Raw genomic sequence first — 24883 nt, forward strand, 5'->3', positions numbered from 1 at the left:
TTTCACAACATTAGACTTTTATTCTTACATCAATAAAGAAATAGTCAGATGCTTTGCTGCTCACAAATCTTAATGAAAGCAAAAGGTATCTTACGATGTTCCCTGGCATGGCTGGTCCGGCTCAAATATTCAATTGACGACCCATGTCTTTGTCTTCAGTTTGCATGTTTTTGAGATTCCCAAACCATCCTCGGTGGAAGTCGGGGTCCTAACCTTTCACGGCCACCACGTCGTTCCGGGGATGCAAAAGTCAGGTCTCATCCATCGGTTTAATTCCCTGAGTGAATCTCTTCAGAACTGATTCCTTCTTCCAGGGTCTCATGAATGAGCTTGGGGTGCTCTCTCTCCATTGGCCCTGCTCTCTGGTCCGAGTCTCCGGGACACCCCCTTTCTGCCCACTCTTAGCTTAACCATCCTGGCCCCTTGTGGAATGATACTGTCTTGTACCTTCCGCTGCTAATTCTAGATTCTGCCCAGACCAAACTGGTCTGGTGGAAACCATCTGAGTGCCTGTCTCTAGGAGGGGTAAATGTTACCCTCCCACCTCCGGATATTGGAGCTGCATTGCCCCTTTTAGGCCTTCTCTCTCTTTCGTTATAAATGGGTAAAGCTTTTCCTCCTCTCCTCCTTTTACTCATGGTCAGTCCTCTTCTCCAACCTTCACAATTTCTCTCCTCGGATGTTAACAAGCCGTCTTCTGCCCACCTCAAAACACTCCCTCCAACCTCCATCTCTGCTCCAGGTGATACTAATGTCTCCTTCAACTTCTTAAGACTCTCTCTCCACCCTCAAAATCGTTCCTCCCTGTCCTTTCTCAGCACTCCTTTCTCTCACCACCCTCTGCTAAACTCCTTCCTCCAACTCCTGCTCATGCCCCCCAGACCGAACTAGCTGCTTTTTATAGCCTGGCCTCATCTCTTTTGGGCTGGTTCTTAAAGAGTTGAATGTGTCCTGCTGTGTGATTTGGCCATGTGTTGGTGGTCATCCTGTTTGGATGGGCGCTGGTCTGAGATTCATTGAGGCCTCCCACCATCTTGGATTTCAAAACATGTTCTGGGTATGTTTTAGGATTCATTTCCCCCCCCCCCCCCCCAAAAAAAAACCCATGTTATTACCTTCTTTAGGACGGGTCCACTTGTTCCGCAGCAAGAGAATTTGAAGTCAGAAAATCCTCTTGCAAACCTGTCAAGCGCTGCATTTCATGCCTAATACCTTTGTCGTGGGTAGTTTGCAACTTTGTGACTCCTGCACATCCGGGAGAATCAGGTGTGTCTATTTTCTCCCTCGCGTGGCCCGCGGGAGTCAATCGTCCATTGTTCAAGGACGCCTTTGTGTCTGCAGGACTTTCGAGGGTTGCTTAATGAGTCAGAATGAAAGAACAATGTCTTGCTGCATCGGCTCCAAAGGAAGTCATTGCTATCTGGCGCCTGTGGGTTGTAACCTTGTTTCTTTAAAAGGAAAGTCTTTATAGCCTGGATTCGGTCCCATCATCGATGTGATTATCTCCGAAAGAAATACTGAAGCCGAAAATACAGATTTCTTGTATTCTGTTTGCACATTGCCACGCATTTATATGCAGCGGGAGACCCCCATAATAATAATAATAATTATTACACAGGTATATAGCGCTACGAACCCTCAGGTATCTGAGCGCTGCGTATTATTACCCACGGTGTCTGGTGCTCATTTATCGACCTCGGAAGGATGAAAGGCTGAGTTTGGCCCCGCCGGGATTCGAACCTGCGTTAAGCGAGCGCCCTACTCGCTGTCCTTCCATACTCCCCATACATTATTTATTACCCTACCCCACCCCACCCCACCCCACCCCACCCATACCCACATATAGTTGCGTGGAAATGCACAGTAAAGATTCGGGATTTTCAGACTCGGTATTTTTTGCCGCTAAATTATGGGGTCATGCCATTAAAAGGCCCCCTAGCAGCGTCAACCTTAAGAAAATAAGTACTTTTTGAGGGGTGTAGCCACCTCCTCTCCCTTTGAGGGTCACTGGTATTAATAAGTACTTTTTGAGGGGTGTAGCCACCTCCTCTCCCTTTGAGGGTCACTGGTAGTGATAGGGTAGTTGGGGTGCGAGTTACCCTGTGACTGCCCCCCCCTTAGTGCGAGCGCCCAATCAGATTGTTCTGGGGATGCCCCCTATACCTCCTCCGTGCCTGGTATCGACTAGCTCGGGATGTCACCCGGCTCCGCTGACCACCCTGTTGTTGATCCCTTAGGTTCGGAAAGGGACTTCGTCACAGCCCTTATACACAACACCCAGCGTGATCAACAAAAGCCACATTCTAATTATGCACCGTTCCTCAATGCACCCCAGGCTGCAGCCTACACCCTCCTGACAGGCTCCGTCTCTGCATGGGGCTCATCTGCTACTGGTGCGGACCAATGGCATACGTGGGCTATACAGGTGCCAATGAACCCAATATCACCACGGTGTCATTTCTAAGCATTCATTCAAACATGGCATTGCCATTATTGTTTGTTTCCATTAACAGCTACTGTCCATATTTAGAACATATGCATATGGTGTTAGCGTGGTCTGTGTGTAAGCTTACCTCGCATACTTCAGCATCTAGTAGCAGTTCCAGTGCACACTCACTCAACATGCACCCTGACAGGCACACTTCTGTAAAGTGTTTAGAAGGTATACACAAGCTTTTATCTGAACTCTTAGACCGTGTTTTACACTGTTCATCTATTCTTTTTTAATACAGTTTCACTCTCCAGATGTGCGTGAGTGTGTCCGGAGTGAACATCCCAAAGAAGACTGGTGAGTACACGCCGATGTCTGAATGCTGCCTGGCGATGAGTACCTGAGGGATGAGTACAGTTAAAACGCTGGACTCAGTAAACTTTCTGCTAGCTCTTACTCTACAGATTTAGAGGGTGGGTCATTAGTTGTTCGAGTGTGATTGGAAGCCTCCTCTACGGAATCAAGAACGATTTCCAATCCACCCACCCTTAGAATTCACAATTAAAAACAAAGAATTGGATTGATGGTGCTTCCGGATAGGTAGTTTTTATCGAAGGTTGCAAGTACAGTTACTATCACGTGTACAGTGGAGACAAGAGCGGGAAGTGAAATGGGAATGCATTATCCCTGCAGTGAGCATCAATGATGTTTCAAGCTCCTTACCCTATGATGCTGAAGTTTTCCGCTGCTGTAAGACCACTTATACAGGTGGATTGGTATGATTTGACTGCGTTATAATTGTTCACGCTGAAGTTTACAGTAGTCAATTTCGCCGCTAACCCAATTTTGCCATGGCTAAAATCAACTAATCCATGTCCCCCTCAGCGCCCCCCCAATACATCCCCACCCTCCCCCCACTTACCTTTCAGTGGCTACATTCTGACCCTGAGGTGTCAGTTCCGTCCCGCAACCCGGGTCAGAACTGACGCCGCAAGGTCCCTTTCTCTGTTTTTTCAAATGTATTATTTTTTAAGTCCCCCGCTTCCAATGTCCCAGAAGTGGTGGACACCCCAGAACCCCTGTTCCCATTATAGCGAGCAAAGGGAGCGGGGGACACCCCAGCAACGCCCATTCCCCTTGTTCGCTATAATGGAACGGTATGGCCTAGTTGACTGAATTTTTGGCTGTACAATCATTTCATACAGCCTAAATTCTGTCAACTAGGCCATGTGGTAAAATATTTTCGGTAAAATTGGCCAAACCCATACGGGTGTCATCAGGAAAATGTGTAACCCTCTTCTAAGACTTTTTTTGGTGGCTAAGTTTAGGGATAGATAGAAGTCTCTATATATTTTGTTTGTGATGTAATATAAGCAGATGGATAGAGAGAGATAGATACATGACCAACACTCCACCCCCAACAGTCACAAGTTGGGGTGCTAGAAAGGGTTAGAAAATACATTTGATTATTATGGTGCATGTATACAGTGTTCAATCCTCTTTTTAGTATTTCCCACTAGAAATGCTCATTGTATCTACCTCAGAGGACCTGAGAAGGTTTTGCTGGGACAATGGAGAGCTCAGGCAATTGTTTTTAAGAACCTCCATGGTTGTCATTGGTTAAAGACAGGCTACCTACCGCTTGACACCTTTCCCCCAATGGGATATGAGAAGGTGAGAAAGGACTCATTGTTACAAGCACTTGCAAAAGCTACACTCAGACTGGATCCGCATTGCAAATTATGGAAGAACATTTTTCTGACAGACCCAACACGCTATGCCTGACCTTTACTTGAATAGACAGCTCTCCAGTGGAAAGGGGTCTACTCAAGAAACGGCAGTAGCCCAATTGACATCTACCCTAAGGAATGGAGGCCTGATCGGAAGACAGATTGCGACTAAACCAACGTAAATGTTCTCAAGGCATGGAGCAGGGAAGCATGAGAAGCTTTCATCTGAGACCTGCCCATTGTGATAGCGTGGTTCTTGCTGACGGATTCCCGTGGGATCCCAGCTAACAGAGTGATAGTCCAGTTTTGGTTTTCCCCCTACAACCGCAAGGAGATTGTATCCTGGAGGAAGGTAGCATCCAAGAACCTCAAAATATAGTACTCTTTGTCTGTTGAATAAGGTGTCTGGCCCTTACATCCAGATGAGAGTTCTCCTTATGCAGCCAAACCTCATGAACTTGCGATTCCAGCCTTTCTTTGGATTCCTTGTACATTTTTGGGACTAAAGAAGTCCATGTACTTTCGCTAGAAGAACAACGTTCTTGAAACATCACCCCCTCTGAAAGTGGGAGTCAGCTGTCTGGTTATAATTTGGACAATGTAACCAATACAGAAAACTCGGTAGAGTTTACGTCAAGTCCGCTTTCTGTCTCATATCGGATTCAGGGCACTTTAGTGGAGGGGGGTTGACGGGTGGCTGGGGGTGGTGCTTTAAAGTGGTACGATCCTCGGAGCGGGTGACTACCTCAGAGGCGGAACTAGAAAAGAATCATGGGAAGGGATACAGAGTTCTACAGTAGGTGTAGATTCTCCCCTCAGAGAATTTGTATTTGAAGGGATGGAAGGGCAGCAGCTCTTGAGATGGCAATTGTAGGCATCTGATTGGCTGGTACGGCCCTATTAATCTTTTCAGATATGGACGTACGCTGCAGTTTCAAGGCAATCCCCTGCTTTCTTGATAGCCACAGGAGCATCTTGATTGCCTGTGCAATACATCTAATTAAATGCTGGCTATAATCGGACCATGCCTACATTCTTGTCATAAATATACTTATACAACCCTCCTGGGCTCGGGAGAAGGCATGTACCGTAGCACTACCTCCTTCCCCCATCAGCAGCTGTGACGGCTCCCAAACTATGAACCGGAGCACTGTGCCTCTATCAGGATGTACCATTGGAGGAGAATGGTGGAGGGTGGGAGGGCTTTACTCACAGTGTGCCCCACTTAACAATTAGACTGCAGACTTGTACTCGACAAGTATCCCTTACTCTTTGATGCATACATGGAGGACCTGTTGCCCCCGGCTTGGGGATATTGACTTTTCTCTGCAGGTGACCCTAGTCTGTTTTCCAATGCCCATGATTACCTGAACAGAACCCACCCCCTGAGGTGCGACTGCTGTCCCAAATACAGAATTGCTGAGCTGAGCAGGGCCTGCATTCACTCTAGTTGTGTAGAGTCAACCTCAACCCCACATCCCAGTGCCAAGGCACAATACAGCGCAGAAAGCTTGAGACGGACCGACATGAGTGCCACCTCACTGTAGGCTGGACTGCCCATTCTCAAGTGTAATGATTGGCGTAGAGCATGCAAGTAGATCACATTCAATTCAAGGTAGTTTGTGGGTGTCCTGTATCATTCCTCTATGGAAGAGGGACGCCCAACTCACTGAACCCCAATCGACGGTGCACCCACATTTCATGGCAACTATAAACATCAGGAATCTGAAGCATCTCTATCAGGGGTCTAACTACATCTCATGCCAGAGGCTTTCCTTTGTCAGTTCTGGGAAAGTGGTCACTGGCTATTTCATGAGTTTCCTTGAAAACCTGAATACAGAGCATTGATGGGGACAATGAATAACCAATTATCCCATATTCCCTATGTGGAGTTTTCACCAAAGGATTACTCTAAACTAATTTGTCATCATAGAATCTTGTCTTTTAGGTCCTGTTCTTTCAAATATCTGAAAAGGCCCCGAAAAATAATGGCCCATGTTGGCAATGGACGGTGCCACAGACCCTCACCTTGCAGCCCCATTCGGTAACTGCAGCATCATCATCCTCTGGTGCTGCTCTCTTTTCCTACGTGTATATTTAGGCGTAAAGTCCCATTGTGTAACAGCCGGTGTATATTGAACTGGTGCTGCGTGGAGTAAGTCAAGCCTGTAGACCGAGCTTTAGCAAACCTTTCTGGGAAAGGAAGTCACAAATCCCCATGCCTTCAAATCTGCAAGTCAATCTATTTTTTGGGAGGTTAATAACAAAGAAACATAAGTCACTTGTTACCTAAGGAGACCTGTAGAATTGCCCTGCCTTCGGTTTTGCAAGTCGTTGGAACACAAGCCAAAGTAGCTATTTGGATTTGTAAAAACTCCCATTCTGGCCTCAGTGAGTGGAGCGGGGGACTCCAAGAGATGTTCATGGATGCTTGTAATGCTGGAAATCATATTTAAACATAGGGGGATTTAAGGAAGTCTTTTATTTCTTGGCTCATGGGTTTTGATGTTTTCTGGCCCTTTTCACATGTAAAAACATCCAAAGAGATTAACTGAAGCCAAGGTTGAATTGTGGAATTTCCTTCTGAATTCATCATGGCATTCGGCCATACTCATTCATTGACATAAGACCCCCTCCCACCCACATATGCCGGATTGGCGGTCTGCAATCTTAACTGGGCCACTTTCAAGGACCGTCAAACGACGCCGACCCCCTCGCAAGGACCTCTCTTAAGGACATTGATCCCTGTCTGGGGGTCACACAGGACTGCAATGCCCATCATTGAGGCAGCATGAGCAGCGAGCTACAGTCACCTCAGCAAGGGCGACTTCATGAGCAAGGCTGCCGGATTCGTGGTTAGCGCTGCAGGCCCCTACACTTTTGTTAAAGGAGTTGAAGCTCCATTTAAAAATGGCAGCCACAATTTCGTTTGTAGTCTATGGGCTTACATCTGCTCATGACCCGCCTTTGTGCACTCCAGCTTGGCGGTCTGCAATCTTAACTGGGCCACACATACGCCTGCCCCCTCGCTGGGAGCCCTCTTGAGAACATTGATCCCTGTCTGGGGCATGGAAGGGCTCTTTGCCTTCCCAACAGCAGCCATCTTGCTTTGGATGCCAAGCTCCCTCATGAGAGATATTTTTCCACCGTCAAATTTCCACATGGCAGGTAACGCAGCCTACTGCCGATTACCTCCACACACTTCTCCCTCCAGCACTACAGCAAGCCCCTCCCCACGTCCTACACTAGCCATCCCTGCACTCATGCTAACTGCCACAGATACGTGTGCACTCTACTGACTTGCCTCTGCTAAATTCGATCAGCGGCCTGTGCCCGCCACTCTCTGCTCATTTTTTCTCCATAGCGAACACGAAGCCAACTTCGCAACTTTCTTGCTTGAAGAACTTTACAGCCATCTCCCTGCTCTAGTGAATTTGTCCCCCCCGCACCCCCCAGTCCGTTGGGTGCGGCTTCTCCTGGCTGGTGAAATTTACTATTCTCCCTCTATGTGCCGGCTGTGTCCGGCCACTACACCATACCGGACCAGACCCGGTATGTTGCGTTTTTCACATTCTTTTTACCCAGAACAACTACATGTCACAAACTGTCTATGGGACCCGGCGCCAAGTGCCCATTCTGTACCTTACTTGCAGCCATGTTTTGAACCTCATTTGACTTGCAGCCCTGTGCTGTATAAGTACTTGAATATGTCTACAGCATACCTGACCATCACGCTGGATACTTAGCTTAACCTCTCTGTAATATGCTGGATTTGACCCACAGCCCTGTGCTGTTTCACAAACCTCCTATCCTGACCCTTCAGCGTCCTGCTGCTTAAATATTACATGGCAATATTTTGCTGCAAATCTAACATGTTGGACTCAGGCTATTGCCATATTGGTAATATGGCTGTAACACACCTTACCTTTGTCTCTTAACATAATGCTAAACCTGTAACATACCTGCAATGGCTTTACTTTGTCTCTCTGCTATGCTGCACCTATTTTGCCATTCATGTTTGCTTACATACATGAAGTAGCCCCCTGTACCTGTAGCCCCCCGCACCTTGAGGCAAGACTTCGCCAGAATGTGCGCACATGCCTATTTTGCCATTCATGTTTGCTTACATACCTGAAGTAGCCCCCCAAACTTGTAGCCCGCATGCCATGAGGCGAGCCTTTGGCAGAATGTGCACTCACACCTATTTTGTCATTCATGTTTGCTCACATACCTGAAGTAGTCCCCATACCATGAGGCGGGACTTCACCTGAGTGTCCTTTAGATGCATCCTTATGTTTGTGACCCTCTGCATCTTCTCACACCTTGTGGACTATGCTATTGCACTTACTGTATGTATGTATTCACTGCAATCTACTTTTTCTGACTGTTAACTCTCACAATTCCTGTACAAGCGCTGTGATACTTCCGGGCCTGGGTGCTATACAAATGTAACCTGATTTTTTTTGAAAACATCATAACACATATGTCTGCAGCAGCTGCTCAAGCCTGCACTTAAAGCTTGGCGTGCTGTCTGCTGCTTCTAGTTGGGTGAAGTCCCCCCACTTCCCTTGACCATCCCCAGCAGGCATGACACGGAAGCCAGATCTACGTTCCTAGCCCAGGTACATAAGATGGATGCTGCGAAGGACCACCCAGCAAAGGCACTGCCACTAACGTGCAAGGCCGCCCTTTGCTACCCCCCTCCTCTCCTTAATCACTCTTTCCGCGGCGCGGCACCCTTGCCCCCTTCTGCCACCCCTCTGGGTCAAAAATCAAGAGTTATTTGATGTCACTTTCAAGAAGCAGAGTTATAAATCTGCCTGCCAACAAGCCATTCAGGATTTAAATACATGTGTCAATTTATAAACTGCTAAACGGCTACCCCCATCCCTTCCTAGCGGACATTAAGCTTTTTCTTTATTGTGCATTGATGTTTCCAAAATACAGACTCACCATGGTTACCTCTTCTTAGCTGACTGGGGAAGGTAGCCAGGGATGAGGGGAGTTCTTCTCGTTTTGCCATTGCTTCCTACAATTTAGCAGTTGCCGTGAAGACTGCGTTCTCAGGAAGAGTCGCCGCTCCTTACCCACTTAACTGGGTTCCGAGAAGGATCACGAGTCACCTTACCAGGCTGTTTCCCTGACATCAGCCTCTAAGAACAGACAGACCACAAACAGGAGCACCTGTGATATTCCTGTGCCTTGAATGTCAACTAATCAACCGCCTTGTCCGATGAGTAAGCACCCCCAAATTCTCAGGAAATAGATTGTCTGATAAATTAAAAATCACATTGCCTAACTTGCTTTTCTTCCTGATCTCCATCTAACAGAACGTTTGTGAAGCGATAGCAAAAATCTATGATGTATTGATGTTTGACGGAACTCTGTCGAGGAAAATCAAAACATACGTTGGCATAAAACAAGGGTGTACGCTTGCCCCGTTTCTGTTCAGCCTATATATGTCTGACCTGAAAGAGTCTCAAAGGAACATCCGAGCCTTCCCTCCAAAGATGAAATCGGGAGATATACCGTGGATACTCTATGCTGAGGATCTGGTCTTTACTGACCAGACCCCGATCGGCCTCCAGCGTAGACTAGATGCCTTTAATGAATACCTAAAAGAAAATGGGATGAAGGCAAATGTGGGAAAATCCAAAATGTTGACAATGGCGTCGGCCCTCTGCAAACAAAAAGACCTTTCACATGGCAAATAGAAAATCAAAAGCTGGAAATTGTAAACTCCATGGTCTATCTAAGAGTAAAGATCAATAAAAGTGTAGCAACACTGCCTAGTGTCGACACCAAAATGTTCATATACATCACATCCATCTTATTCTAGGAACTTTTTGACAATGTTATTTATTGTACAGTTTTCTGGAAACTCACATTTAACAATTCTAACTTTCTTAACCTGTAAGACTTGTGTTTACATTGTGCACTGACCATCACATACAAACCAGTACAACACCGTGGACCAGTAAAAAATTTATCAGATCCATGTGTACATTTTGTACTCATGGTTTTACAAATCTTTTACTGGTCTGGGCAATGTTTAGGTTTCTGACTGGCAGAAGGGGGAATGGCCCGAATGTACGCGTCTGCCACCCCCATCCTTTCCACCTGTCAGAAACAATGACCTTTCCACCTGATGTTAAAAGAAAAACTTGGAAACTAATAAACCAGGGCAAGGCTCTTCAGAGACAATATGGAAGATTCTGAACTGTCCCCATTATGACATTTTATAAACAAAAGGTAGTACCTATACTGACATATGGGGCCGAAGCTTTGATAAACATATCCTGGAAAGTATGAGGAGTCCTGGAGGGAATCTTCTGGAGGAAGATTCTGAAATTGCCAAATGCTTTACCAGGAAGTGCACTCAGATGTGAACTGCGACTGCAATCTTTGACAGCAATTGTGTTATGGAAAACCATATCATTATACAGGAAATGTGCTCTGGAGAACAGCCCGGTCCCCTCTGATATCCTAAATATAGCCACGGAGGATCAAGATAAAAGCCTGGCGCGTTGGAAGATGAGATGTAGGCCAGTGATATCCCCCTAGACTAGCTTGATACGAACCCAAAGAAGGTGAAAAAGAGACTACAAAATATTGACTGGATGGAAACACTAGAAGCAAGAAGTAAGAACAAACTGCGGCCCAACCTAAAATGGGAAGTGAAATAATTAAATCAGTCACCCCGATACCTCAGAAAGTTCCTTCAGCTCACTATAGAGACCTGTTAATGAGATGCAGGCTAAATGTTCTGGCAACGAGAGACATATTGGTAGCCAGGAAACAAATTGGGCCTCATCACGAGTTGGGAGGTAGCGCTGGCGCTATTACCGCTGGTGCTATTAGCCCTACTGCCAAACCAGCGCCGGATTACAGGTTTGGTGGAACGGTTAGTGTCCATTCCCCATTGGGCCCATTCGGGAATTCCTCATTCCGCATTGGGCCCAATGTGGAAAATTTGCGCTATTACAGATTTCCCGCCGGCGGTAATGGTGGCGGAAACCGGCAAATCAGAGATGGGGGAAATCTGCCAAGGCCATGATCTGGCGGACCCTTAAATGCGGTGGTAATAGCCCTACCGCCACATTTAAGGGTTACCGCCAAACTCGTGATGAGGCCCAAAGTCAAGACTCTCACTGTTGATATTGTGAGGAGCCTGATGGGGCAGAGACCCTGTACCATCTCATGATGTCAGGTAAATCCCTCACAGAAATAAGAAGGAGGTTTCTGGGGGCCCATGTAAAACAAGTCCGTACTCTGTCAGCGGAAGAATGGCGGGTGAGAATGTTTTGATGGGTGATATAATTGGACTAACCCTAGCAGCCATGAAATTGGTGGAGTATGTACTAAAGGAGAAAGAATAGACAAGAAATCAGGCAAGAAACGTAACTCCAAATGTTTATGGAAGATGAAAAGTGACAATGTTTTAATTTGTTGGAAATTGGGAAATGTTAAAGGTTTTAGTTTTGTATGTTTAAAACCAATAAATCATAATACAAAAAAAGAAAAAATGTAATGTATTCAGATGTTTTGTTCTTTTAGCCTTGAATGCTGAGCTACAGCTGGACCGGATGAAGCTGCGCTTTGCCAGGAGGACTGGCTTCCTGGACTCCCTCCAATCTACAAAGGCCATCCAGCTGGAGGTGTCTAGCGACGCGGAGGCAGTGTGCAGCAACGTGACTGCCTACCTGCGGGTATGGGGGAGTATTAGCCCGACACGGCCCTCGGCGGATGACTCTCCTCACAGCAAGAGATACAAAATGCAACTTAACGTTAAATGCCTTCCCCACTTTACTTCCACACATGGAAAGTGCCACTCTTACCACTTCACCTCTCCCCTCATGTGTATCTCACTCTCCCCATATGTCAGATCCGGGTCTCGTTTGTTGATGAAAACCTCCAGATGTGAAGTTTGGCAATACAAGTACTATGGCATTGCACTGACTATTTAGCACCTTGCAAAATGCAAATGTGGCCATTATGAGCTTCTGGGCCGAAGTGAGGTGCATGCCCCATCTTACCGTCTTGCTAGTTCCCTCTTCCACTACAACCTCTCCTCCCCTTACTCTTCCTCCACATCTCGCAATTCCTCCCCAAACTCTTCTCTAGAATTCATTGTGTACACACTACCTCCTCTGCAACATACAGTGCCAACTCCCTCTGAAATGTTGTGTATTGACCTTTTTGTGACTGTGGAGGTTTCTTAACAGCTAAAAGGTTTTATTTAATGTAAGTGTTGTCAGGTGGTCTGGATCTGGCCAGTTTGTCCACTCCACGGCAACAGCTCTTTGAGTGTATTGCTGAAGCTGGCCTGGGTACTTGGACTCCCAGCATGTGGCTCTTCTCACATGCTCTTTCTCTAGTTATTCTTGTAACCAAGTTGCGCAATCTGAATGACACAAGTCCTAGTAATATCTTTGTTTGTCCTTCTTTTGTTTTCCCCCTCCTTGCCTTGACTTGCCTAGAAACGCTTATGTACAGATGCGTTATAAATGCCATATCATATCATATCAACTTTGACCTCAGTTCCCACTATATACTCTTGTCACACTCCCCCCCTCTTTCTCAGAGTGTTCAGGGAACATGGATTCTATCCCCAATGGTAGTCATTCGCTTCCCAGTCTCTTTCTCAAGTGGGTCTGGGAACTTTGAATTCAGGTCCCAGCATACAATCTGGTTACACTCTGCTGTTTCTCACAGGGAGTGGGGACGTGAGAAACAAAGTCTTCATTCAGATGTTTACCCTCAAATGGATTGGTTGGCGTGCCAGGAACCGTTGTAGTTTCCAGGCTTTAGTGTCCTTGCTATCTGATGGCCACACTGAGGGGATATGAGCCATTAGTGAAGCGAGGATAGCAAAGTGGCAATCTGCTGGTCCTGGAAGCAAAACCGCTCAGAGCAACAGAGGTTCGAATCCCGGTCCGTGCTTAGAAACGCATTATCAAGAAACAATTAAAATAAAACAAATTTAAAATAAAAGATCAACGAATCCCTCCCTTTGCCACAGATGCCACTCATTGATGAACTAATTGAATGACATTGAGTGGCCAAGTTCCTATCCACCACTGACCTTACCAAGGGCAGATCTCAATAGCCCGGGAGGATAAGGAAAGGTGCTTCTCTCCGGGCTGCGTGAGGCACCCACCACCTTGCAGAGGGTGATCATTGACAGAATCCTACAATCTCACCAACATTTTGCGAGAGTACTGAAAGGCCTTTAGAGATTTAAAGAGCTTTCTATGCCAAACCCTAATCCTCATAATACTGTACTTCAAAGAACCATTCATTCGCCTATCAAATAGTGGGGGGGGGGGAGGGCGCTGCTCTGACAAAACTGAAATGTTGAAAAAGGTAAGAGGACCCAAATTTGGGATCCTCCCGTCCCCTGCACACTTACTACATACATCCAGTGGATGTTCAAAACATATTTAGATATTCAAAAGTCATACATGGTTTAAACAGTAATTAGATATCCAAAATAAGTGATGAAAGAAGTGTTCTCACTTAAAACCAATAATTTATTACATATAATGCAATATAATTTGATGTAGGAAAAACACATAATACAGACAGTGGTGTCCAATTATTTGAGTGGCCGACGCGTTTCGAGGATTCCCTCTTCTTCAAAAGGGCCTGATTGGACTGATGGTTGGAAAAAAGGTACAAAATAAACGTAAAGTAAGTTGATATTTCTAAAGGACTGTTATAGACACAGTTATAAACACAATGGTCAGGTACAGGGCAATTGAGCCTGAATTAGGGCAGGATGTATGGCAATAACATGGATCAATTATATAGGTTCCCAATATAATCAGGTATTTAATAGAGGTACCTTGTATTAGGGCCAAGCTATAATTATTAGAGGGAAACCAGTACTCAGGAATAGAAAATGCACCTCAACCGGGCAGTTATCGGCAAGTAGCTATTATAATAAGTGATCAATGTATATGTAAAATCTTAATACACCCATGAGAGGTAACATATATCAGGTACTTAAAAATCTGAAGATGGTGCCGTAAACTGAAATGTTGGCCTATTTATTTATACCACGGCTAGAGGCCCACAAAGAGACAAACAAGCACACACACAGACAATACAGCCTAAACAGGAACAAGAAACCATACATAGAGAGTCAAGCCAGATCTGGGAGAGGTACAACAATCCAGAAATCCAACCAGGTCTGGGAGATTGAATGGTCAGAAAGCTCATTTTAGGAGAAGAGCCTTGCACGCTCTTTTGGAGAAAGGTAATGAGCGCATTGCCCACAGATCGGAAGGAAGATCATTCCACAAACTAGGGACAGTCGAGTCAAAGGCCAACTTGCCCGCTCTTTCAAGATTACATCAGGCCGATACCAGCCGGCAGGTATTGTTTGAGCGCAATGTGTGTACTGAGAATTTAACAGAAAGTGCAGGCTTCAGATATGACTGGCTAGTGCCATACAGATATTTATAAGGAATGGCGGCAATTGAAAATGCCAAGCCTTCTTTCACGGGAAGCCAGTGCAATGCGTGACGAGCTTCCGTCACATGACCTCTATGCTTCAAATGATTACTCACCCTAACGGCACCATTTTGCAGAGCATGAAGCTTACCAATGTTATTCAAAATGGAGCCATGCAGATGTCTGCTGCAATAGTCGAACTTGAAGCCAACAATTGCACGTGCAAGTGCTGCACAATTCTCCTTAGATATAAAAGGGCATGTCATTAGATTGAGCCTTCATGGAGAGAGTGGTATCAAGGTATACGCGTGGGGTTCTAACCTTTTCTGCCACAGGTATGGTACAACCTGCAATCCCTCATTCTTTAAATTCTTGGGGGAGCGTGCAGGGTCTCCACTGAGTGCCTACGATCAGTAGTTCTGTCTTGGAATAATTTAACGCCAGCCCATTAAACGACATCCAACTCTGAATCGAGTTGTAGATTTCATTAATGTTGACATAGTCTAGCATATATTCCCTAGCAATCTGTAACAGGGCCTACACCAAAGAGAAAAGAATGATGCTTTAGTTCTCAGCATGAAGTCCTGTCACAGTTCCTTTTTTTTCTCGGAGTGTTCTGTGAACTTGGACATTAGTTCCCAGTAGTTGCATTTCTCTGAGAGTTTTCGGAGCGTGAACATCAGTTCTCAGTATGTGCTCCTAACATATGGACTTCTGTTCCCAATATTCACACTTCTTTCCATTTCAATTATTCTCCACAAAGTCATCTCTTCAGAAGCATTGGGGCAATGAGACTTCAGTTTGCAAAATGCAATGTTTCTTAACTTTAATGGTTCTTCATACAGCCTCCTCCTCAGAGAGGTCTGAGGATATACATTTACATTCACACAATGCAATGATTCGCCGCACGGCCTCTTACTCCAATGGATTTGGGAATATAGAGTTCAGTTTCCACAATGCATTGTACTTCACTTTAGATGTCAGGTGTTGGGCTTCCTCTCCTTGACTGGCTCCTTTAGTTCCCACTTCTTGGCTTATGGTCTTGGCCTCCTTCTTTCCTATCTCTGTGCACCTTGCTACCCTTGCTGCACATTTGGTCTTGGCTATATGCTTCTCATATACCAAATCACTCCCCCGTTTATCGTCTTACTGTGGAATGGGTGTGCATGTGTGCGGGTTGCTGCAGCACGTTTCCCTGGAAATCTTTATTCTCACCTCTTTTCCGCTCCGCCTGGGTTGGGTTTCTTTCCAGTGTAGGCTCACAGATGCCATGAGAGTGGTAACACAATAGCAATGAAAGAAAGACTTGCTGTCATGGATAGTTTACAGGCTTGGAGGGCACTTCACCACGCAACGCGTCTCCTGGGCACTTGCTGCTCTTCTATACCCCTTAGCAGTCCGCAGAGGTGCCGCCAAGCAGCTTGAATGAAGGTACATGTATCTTCATATATGTGCATCAGGACTGGAGTGTCGTAAGTACTGGTTAGAATAGAATATGATTTATTGTGTGCTCACTTCGCCACCTCTGATGAATGATCACTTAGTAGCAAGATAGGAAGATGTCAACCAATATAAGACATTTATATTGTTTTGTTTGTGGTATAGGCAGTGGGAGACTATGTGGGACATCTCACTCTTTTATAGCAGCAGGGAGACACCTTGTTCTTCCAATTCCATGCTCCTTCCACTGTACCTAGACAGCAGTGCTTCTGCTTAGACCAGTTCACTCTTTATGCCACCAAACACATCGCCAACCCATTTCTAAGTAATAAACATTCTAGGATTACACACATTATGAATTTAATTAGTTGGAATGTTTGAGGGTGAACGATGCAGATGTGTGGAAACTGAATGTGCTGATTTCATGGTTCTGCATAGGTTTAATGTTTAGAAATTATAAGGAACCCCTCAATTCTGTGCGAGTGGCACAGTGTCTGCAGCACAAGCATTACCCAGGCACAAATAGTTGGCCAGTCACAATTATTAATCTCACAGATTCTTCTTCCGCTATCTCTCTGTGTCTCTTTCCCTTGCACCGTTGGGTTTCATTGTTTCCCAAGTCTGGACAGTCCTCCCCTCTTTCTTGTAACAAAGCGGGAACTGTTGGATTAACTGCTTCCCCTCCCCCATCTGTTTCTTGCTATACCCTCCCAGAAGGATAACCTTGCATGATGTCCTACCTTCCAAATGAGCATTTGGTCCTTAGAATGTGATCATTGTAGGATCTGCCCCTGTAATTTCAGCTGGAATCCTGGTGTCATGGGTATCCCTTGCATAACCTATCAAGATAATTTATTTTTCCGCTTCTCAAGGATGAATCTGAGTTTAGGGATAAACTAAGTCCAATCGTTGTGAGTTTGAACTTCTCAATTGTGGACCCGTCATCTACCAAGGACCTGCCGCCCATCCTTCATGGACAGACATTCATTCAACAACAGGTGAGGCTACCAGAACACTTTCATAGGGGGTTGTTGTCTCCACTTACACCATTAGATGATGAATGTCAAAGTAAAGGAACGCTTATGCCAAGAGGTGGGTAAACTCTTAGACCATGACGACCTTTTATAGAATGATTGAGGTCTTGGACATCCTAATAAGTCCCTTTCTGTCCCAGCAAAGGGTGAGCCGGCCTATTAGAAAGCAGGGAATACATTCAAATCTGATTTTATAGGATATTTCTTATTTGCTGCACTTAGTTACATAAGGCAATATGAGTCTATTTTAAGGATGCTATATAACAGTTTCAAACATAAATGTATTTGTAATGTTTACAGGATGCCAGTTATATCATATGCCCTGCATGCTGCCTAGTGATTTGTACAACATATTGCGCCTTGAATTACTTGTGTATAGGCGCGTTATAAATGCCATATCATATAATGTTATTTAGTGGTCATTATTTTTATATCACACATGAGTATTTCTAGGTGGCTTAACAGATTATATTTCTAGAATGCCAGGTTGGGATAGGACCAGGATTATTTTATTGGAATATTTTTTTAGATTTCCGAGTTCATCAGGACTTCTTCCATGTGAGCAAACATTGCTCAAGTAGGAGGCAGACACACTTGGAGGTTAACATGACCATATCGAGGAAGCTATTGTTGGCATCTTATGAAATGTGGAACACCTCCCTGCAATTTCCCAAAATATGAAAAAAAGGACATTAACACATATCGGATAGCAGAAATAAACTTGGAACCTATAATCTTTTATTATCCGAGTAAAAGTGATTGATGGTTCCAAGGTATGCTGTACCCTTATTTCTTACCAATTCTGTTCCCTTGTGCCACATGTCTTGTGTCTGTTCCATGGGATGTTTTTATCATTTGTTTATTTTGGATTGCAGACACGTATTTTGTTGGACTGCGGGGAAGACAATATCTGCATCCCTGACTTGCAGCTCTCGACTGATAGGTGAGTGGAGTTGTGTTGCTCTGCTGGATTACCACTTGCATCTTGCCACACAGATGGTTGGTTGGGTATCAGGTAATAAAATCGCTTCACCAATGTCTCCGGTAAAATAAATTGCGGCCAAAATGGCATTGTTTGACCCGGTAAAGGTGTACCCGATTATACCATTTAAGGGGAGCGGGGGTTGTGGGGTGTCCCTTGCTCCCCTTAAATGGTATAATGGGTCTGGGGGTTGCAGGGGTGTCCCCCGCATCCTTTACAGGATTGTGGCAGCAAAACCACAGCATTTTTGCCGCAATTTTAAGACATGGAACCGGTTGGTTGTATTTGAATAAATAATGTGGGATGTCTATTTCTGGTTGGTATTCATTGCAGAGCTTATCTTGCATGAGGACGCTAACAATGGCCCATCATTCTCCTCTCCTACAGGATTCAGAGCCCCCTACTTATTGGAGATGAAAATCTTGTCCAAATATTGTTCAATGCAACAAACAGTGGTGAAGGGGCCTACGAAGCGGAACTCCACGTCCACCTCCCCCTGAATGCGCATTTTTCCCAAGTAATCCGGGACACTGAGGTAATAAGGTTTGATAATCAGGCTGGCATATGCGTTGCCTAGCGTCCATCACATGCGAAGTTTATCACATGCGAAGTTTTCATGTAAAACAATCTCTCATCTGAGATAGCCTCCCTTTTATCTGCTACCTAGGTACTGTCTACAACTCCCCATGTGCTTACGCTCTGGAAATGCTTCTTCCCTTTCCATTTTTGCAATTTTCTCTTCTGGAGCCAATGCCGCGTTGAGGCGTACACCTTTGGTCAATAACATAATCCATAGTTCAAAGGCCACCCCTTCTGCTAAACCACCAAGCTCTTCAAATTCATTTCCCTGTATCTCCTGAACTATCCAGGTCTCGTCCTTAATAAACACTCCATAACCTCACCTTTCCTCCATATGTTTGCATGTCAGTGGCTCCCATCCCTACACCCTGTCTATTCTGTCTAGTCTGTAGATCTTTATAAAGACATGTGCATGTTGATTTGCTATGTAATACTCTGTTTGCATATGTATTGTACTCAACTGGATGCTAAGGAATATAGGTATGACCATTTGGATGACCTCTCCAATTTAATGTCACACTTCATTCTGTCTCTTCTAGTTTTTAAATTAGGCACCTTTACGTAATCAGCCAAGGATGCCAGCAGGTGTTCATTGCATGTGTTCCTCTTTCCTAAGGATATTCCTTCTGGAATCTGGAAAGGATGAGGGTATAGATGAACATACTCCAGATAATGCTTATTAACAGGACAGCTGGAGAGAATCCAAACTGATCTTTATTGTAATCAGGGTGCAACATCCTTGCAAGTTCTTGCTCTTATGACAAAGGCATCTCTGAGATGCTCATTGAAAATGAAGCTTGCATCACCTCAATGATATCCACCCTCATCACATTGTCCACATTCCCCAAGATACAACTATCTGCAATGCTTAATTGGGGGAAGAGAGGCATATATCCACCCTCATCACATTGTCCACATTCCCCAAGATACAACTATTTGCAATGCTTAATTGGGGGAAGAGAGGCATATATCCACCCTCATCACATTGTCCTCATTCCCCAAGATACAACTATTTGCAATGCTTATTTGGGGGAAGAGAGGCATTTATTTGGAACTGCACACCAAGATTGGAGAAATGGACTCATTAAGTGCTTAGGTTGGATTCAATGTTCCGATAGGGAAACCATTCATGGATGCGGATTGGGTACTCCCATTCACAGGTTTCCACTTGGATTCTCTGTAGGGCTGTTATGGGTCCCAGGAATTTCCTGATTTCTGCACCATTCTGACATAGTATAAGGACATGGGAAAACCAATTAGGAATGCTTGCTTTAGGAATGGCTTTGCATATTCCGTCACAATTAGCCAAAGGTTGTGACGTGAATCACTCATCAGGAGGTCATATAATGGCATTAGAAGAGCCTTTGTCATTGCTGGTTGACCTCTGGATGCAGCTCATTGTAACACATGAGTGATCGCTCAATGCCTGAGGGATGCTTGAGATAGGACTTTTTTCATTAACATTATCTAGGCTAGTAGACACTTGGGCTAATGCAAGCTCCCATCCTGTTTTAGTGGTACAAAGGTTCTTCCATGCAAAATTGCCCTCCGGAGAGTAGTTAACACACTGAATACATCTTTGACTAAGGCGGCACATGGTGGTCCTTATTGAACGTGATGAATGGTGCACCACCATTCACTCTTTCTTTGGGTAGAAGAACTCTACTAAATCCACTCTGTGGAATGTTTATGGACACAAGTTGTTGACATTTCTGTTATTGATAGTGACACTCCCATCAGGAGCTTTCCCTACTTGTGCTAGGAACCGTTGTATTTATTTATTTATTTATTTACTTATTTATTTATATATAACGCACCTGGCCCAAAGGCATCTGGGCACGTATTCTGGGGGTTACAGGCATATCATCAATATACATATCCATTACATATGTTACATTAGCAACAAAGTATACATTTACAGAAATAATATACAGACGGGTTATATACAGTGAATTTAACAGCATAGCACGGATTAGATGGGGTAAGGTGTTTACCGACCATGAGTGATTCCTCGAGTGGCGTTACATGGGATGATTTATAAGGTCTTGTGTCAGGAGCCAGGATTTAGCTTTGTTCTTGAATACCAAAAATGAAGGTTCTAATCTTGTCCAAACGTTAGGGGACATTACTGATGTACATCGCCATCTGTCTATGTGTAGTACTCTCACATTCGTGAGAGTGTGCATACCTTTCCTTTTGGTGACATTACCACTATATTATCAGTTTTCACTGGAAAGGTATACACTCCTTAATTTGCCATTGTCCCAGCAGGTGCATGGCACCTTCCAGATTGCACGCTCATTGGCGCATCCATTAATGCTGGTGGGCATTGGAGGGTGACGAGCAAATCCGCCCGCAGCTCTCAGTGGAAGGACTTGTTTTAACTAGCAGCTCTGCCTGGGGAAGCATCAACATTTCCATGAGCAGTTGTCCCTAGACCGGCCTGGAGGTCTTCCATCACACATTATCCCTAATGAAGCATCACACTTTATAATTTGGATAATGGAAGTATCTCCAATAGGAACATTACCTGGGCTTGGGGGGCAAAGTGGCTTTCATTGAGGACTACTTTGTAGGAGTTGTTGAACTCCCATTAAAGAAGAGGGTAGTGGGTGTCTTTAGACGTTTTGTCAGTGCAGGATGTGTATTTCCTTTAGATGTTCATTCCGATCAGGTACTTGAGATCGCTACTAACTGCAGTGCTGCTCACCATGGTGAAGACTTCAATCAGGGAGATTGCAGCAGTCAATGAAACATCTATGTGGCTGTCTCCTGGATGCTCTCTTCTCCCCTTTAGAGCTCTTAGGAGGATTGAAAGAACAAATTAAGTGTTTAAGAGACATTGTAATACTATTGTGAACTCTGTGCTAGAAACTCAATATTTTCTTCTAGGGACTTGAGAAACTGATCTGCATCGCAAAAAAGGAAAATGAAACCCAGGTGGTCATGTGTGATCTGGGGAACCCCATGAAGAAGGGGACTGTGAGTACAACTTTTTGAATACATTACATCCATGTTAAATATGTAATCACCAGAGAGAGAAAGCTTCCCCCATTCAATTTCTCAGCACAACTAGGCGTTTTGGATGTGTACTCAGTTTACCTGAAGACCACCAACATGTCTATCAAATGTCACTGAAAGCGTCCTTCTGGATTCAGCTTGCCGGCTGGTTCTAACAGTGGGAACACTTTCCCCAACATCTCCGCAAACCCACTCCTGTATTTTGTTCATGTCCTTGCAGGTGCGTGCGGGCCTACAAGTTAGCGTGAATCACCTGGAAGAGGCTGGAAACAGTGTGGCATTCCAACTGCAGATCAAAAGGTGAATTCTCAAGCCGGAATCTCTCCCACTTTGCTAACATTGCACTTAAATCAACTGATTCTGCTGCTGGGTGAATTGATCTAGGAAAGGCTCCTTACACCCAACGTAAGCATGTGTACAAAGAAAACACAGAACAGATAACATCTACATATTATGATATATTGGGAGCTGTAAAATAAAAGGAACGGTGTGACAAAAGCTGCAAGGCCGCTATTCCATTTCCGTATAATGATGGTCACTATGTATTTATGTGAATAAACATAGGCAAGCATTCTCAAAAGCAGCTCATGCGTCCCTCAAACTTTCATCAAAAAAGTTGGAGGAAGTTGATGGGATTTGAGATCCATTGTGACTTGACACAAATCACTAAAATGACCCTTCAATCCTTGAACTTTGGGTAATGTCAAAGTAGCTGGAGCGATTTGATGTGTCTCACAGTTGAGGGATCAACAGATGACCCAACACCTATAAGATGAGGTGCAAGAAGGTTCATTGTAAAACACAAATATGCCAATGGGCTGATGAAATCTAAAACGAGCAATTCCACCCTGGATGGGATTCTGCCTCTCAGTTTCCTTGGGCTTTGCCTCCAGGTTGTCAAATTAAAGGACCCCTTTGTCTGTGGGGTTTCATATGTCACCTGTACCTTTGCCTTGGCTTGGTTGAGGCGGTTCTACCTCATTGTCTTGGTTGGGATGTCAATACTCTGGGAAGGCAATTGCCTCCCTTCTGTTTAGGCTCTGGCCTTGTCCATCAGGTCTCCAGTGCCCGGGTGATACGGTGCCAACCTTCCCAGCACTGGATGTCACAGGGCGCAGGTGCTGCAGTGCCTTAGGCAGGGGATTTCCTGGTGAGGCTTATGTGGGTGCCTGGTCACTTATGCCTCTCTTTATTGTCCTGGTCTTTCTGTTTCTGTTCCATGCCTTGGCTACTGCCCTTTCACTCGCTATTTCCTTGATGTCTAACAACGCTCAGGTCCTTTGAACCTTTCCTTTATCTTATCACCTTCTTTCCTTTCTTCTTTTTTTAACTATCTTTCTTCTGACTGACTCTGTCCAGGAGTTCACAGGCTGGATGCCTCTATTCCTGTCCATTTGTCTCCTTCCTAGTTTGTTCCTACACCTTTCATTTAACCTCTTCCTCCTCCTCAAGGGTTGGTTACGTTTCACCCACCCTCCCTTTTATCTTCTTCTCCTTCACACTCACCTCTTCTTTCATCACTGTGGGTTTTTCAGTATTTCACTCCTTAAATTTCTCTGGATTTTCAGCCTCAATCAGACTTGTCTCTCTTATTTCTCTCTCCTACCCTTCCTACATGTTTGATTGCCTAACCTACTTCACTTGTGCTATGTCGTTCCTTCTTCCAACCTTCCTAACATGTTACAGCTCCCCTTCCTCCACTCTTTCCTTTTCAATCGTTACCTCCTCTGTTATTCCTCCTCCCTTCTCCTCAGCTCTTTTCACTTGGCACATCTTCTGCTTACTTGTCCTCTTTCCAGGTCTTTCCGCTCTCTTTTCCCTCCCTTCGCCTTCTTTCTTCCTCCACCCACACCCGGCACTTAATGCAAACTCACATCCACCCATTCTCTTGCAGGTCCTTCGGCCGATGCTTGTCTCTCTTGACTAAGATGTATCTAAGAAGCGAATCGTGGTTGTGATCTTTTAGTGCCACTTTCTTCAGTCCCAGGTTCATGTTCTTTGCCGTCCCTCGGGTGTTTGGTGGTGAGATGGATGTTTGGGTAAACTTGAGGTCTACGTATGGGTTAATCTTAAGCAACTGTGGGTAACGGAACAATCAGGGAGGAACAGGAAGATGAAATGCACCAGGCCCTAAAGATTCTGAGCAACTTGTCAGCCAAAAGGACAAATCACATATATTATGGGAACCATGGGGATTTTGATATTTGCCTCTGAAAAAGGAGTCACATGGAGGATTCCCTTTCTCCCCCTTTCCCAATTGGCCAAGTCCTGATTTCCTAGCTGACCTATGGCTGCCTTTGGCTTGGCTCTCAGATTCCTAATCCTGACCTCTGGTCGGGCGCACCCTGAGAGACCCATCCCTTACAGGTTTATGTCTTCCGCTCTTTTACAGTTCCTCAGATTCTGGGCCCACCACATTACCAATAGGGCTGCTGGTGGGTTGGAATAGCCTTGGGGCTCCTCAATTTACTTCTTCTGTGGCCCATATCATGGTGCGGGGATGCCACCTGGCCCCCACGCTAGCCCCAGTTCCACCGCTCAGTCTGACCCGTGGGAATTCATCATAGCTGATTTGAGGGTCATAAAAGTAAGTCAGAGGTACTTTAATTATGCCAATAGCCCAATATGATTGCTAAGTGGGTTAACAGACCCGCTACAAGTATTTGTGAGAAACCTATAGAGCAAAATGATTTCCAAAGAGTTGGGAAATAACTGTTATTATACAGAGAAATGTGCCAATCACAAATTGAATTGTTTTTTTCTGCAGTATTAGTTTTTTCCCCTCTATGGGGAACTCGTTTCACCAACTTCATATGGATGAAATGAAGGGGACTCCCTTCCAGCATTCAAACATTTGATCTACGTGTTGCACAAAGATATCTGAAGCACGCAGGTTATTTGATGCGATGAGTCATCTTAGAAGTCATAATAGGACAAAGGTTTAGTTTGACGTAGCACAAGTAACATACCAGTCCTTAGGTTATTCCTAGGAAGGGATCCTTGACCAGGCCTCCACTGAGCTAAGTCAGGAAAGAGTGATTTATTGACAACACTTTACGCCCATGTAACCCTATGGAGAATGGGGGGGAGGCAGAAACAGGTCTGTAAACTTACCTCCCTGACTCTGATTTCTCCAGAGACCTCTGCTGATGTTCCAGAATCCATTGGTGCACAGTCTTCTGTATTTGGCCCTGTCGAAGAAGGGTGC

General features: G+C 44.9%; 1 protein-coding gene across 2 annotated transcripts in view; it reads left to right on the forward strand.

Annotated features, from left to right (window-relative positions):
- ITGA2B (integrin subunit alpha 2b) overlaps positions 1 to 24883 on the forward strand; it is a 462084-nt gene that overhangs the window by 340851 nt on the left and 96350 nt on the right. For both annotated transcript variants that reach the window (XM_069634280.1, XM_069634281.1), the window contains exons 16-22: positions 2733 to 2788; positions 11719 to 11870; positions 16932 to 17057; positions 17969 to 18036; positions 18463 to 18610; positions 21547 to 21636; positions 21896 to 21975. In XM_069634280.1, coding sequence (XP_069490381.1) covers positions 2733 to 2788; positions 11719 to 11870; positions 16932 to 17057; positions 17969 to 18036; positions 18463 to 18610; positions 21547 to 21636; positions 21896 to 21975 — 720 coding nt within the window. The remainder of the gene's footprint in view (positions 1 to 2732; positions 2789 to 11718; positions 11871 to 16931; positions 17058 to 17968; positions 18037 to 18462; positions 18611 to 21546; positions 21637 to 21895; positions 21976 to 24883) is intronic.

This window comes from Ambystoma mexicanum, chromosome 13 (genome assembly GCF_040938575.1).
Source record: "Ambystoma mexicanum isolate Mex_15411 chromosome 13, UKY_AmexF1_1, whole genome shotgun sequence".
In the NCBI taxonomy this organism is placed as follows: Eukaryota; Metazoa; Chordata; class Amphibia; order Caudata; family Ambystomatidae; genus Ambystoma; species Ambystoma mexicanum.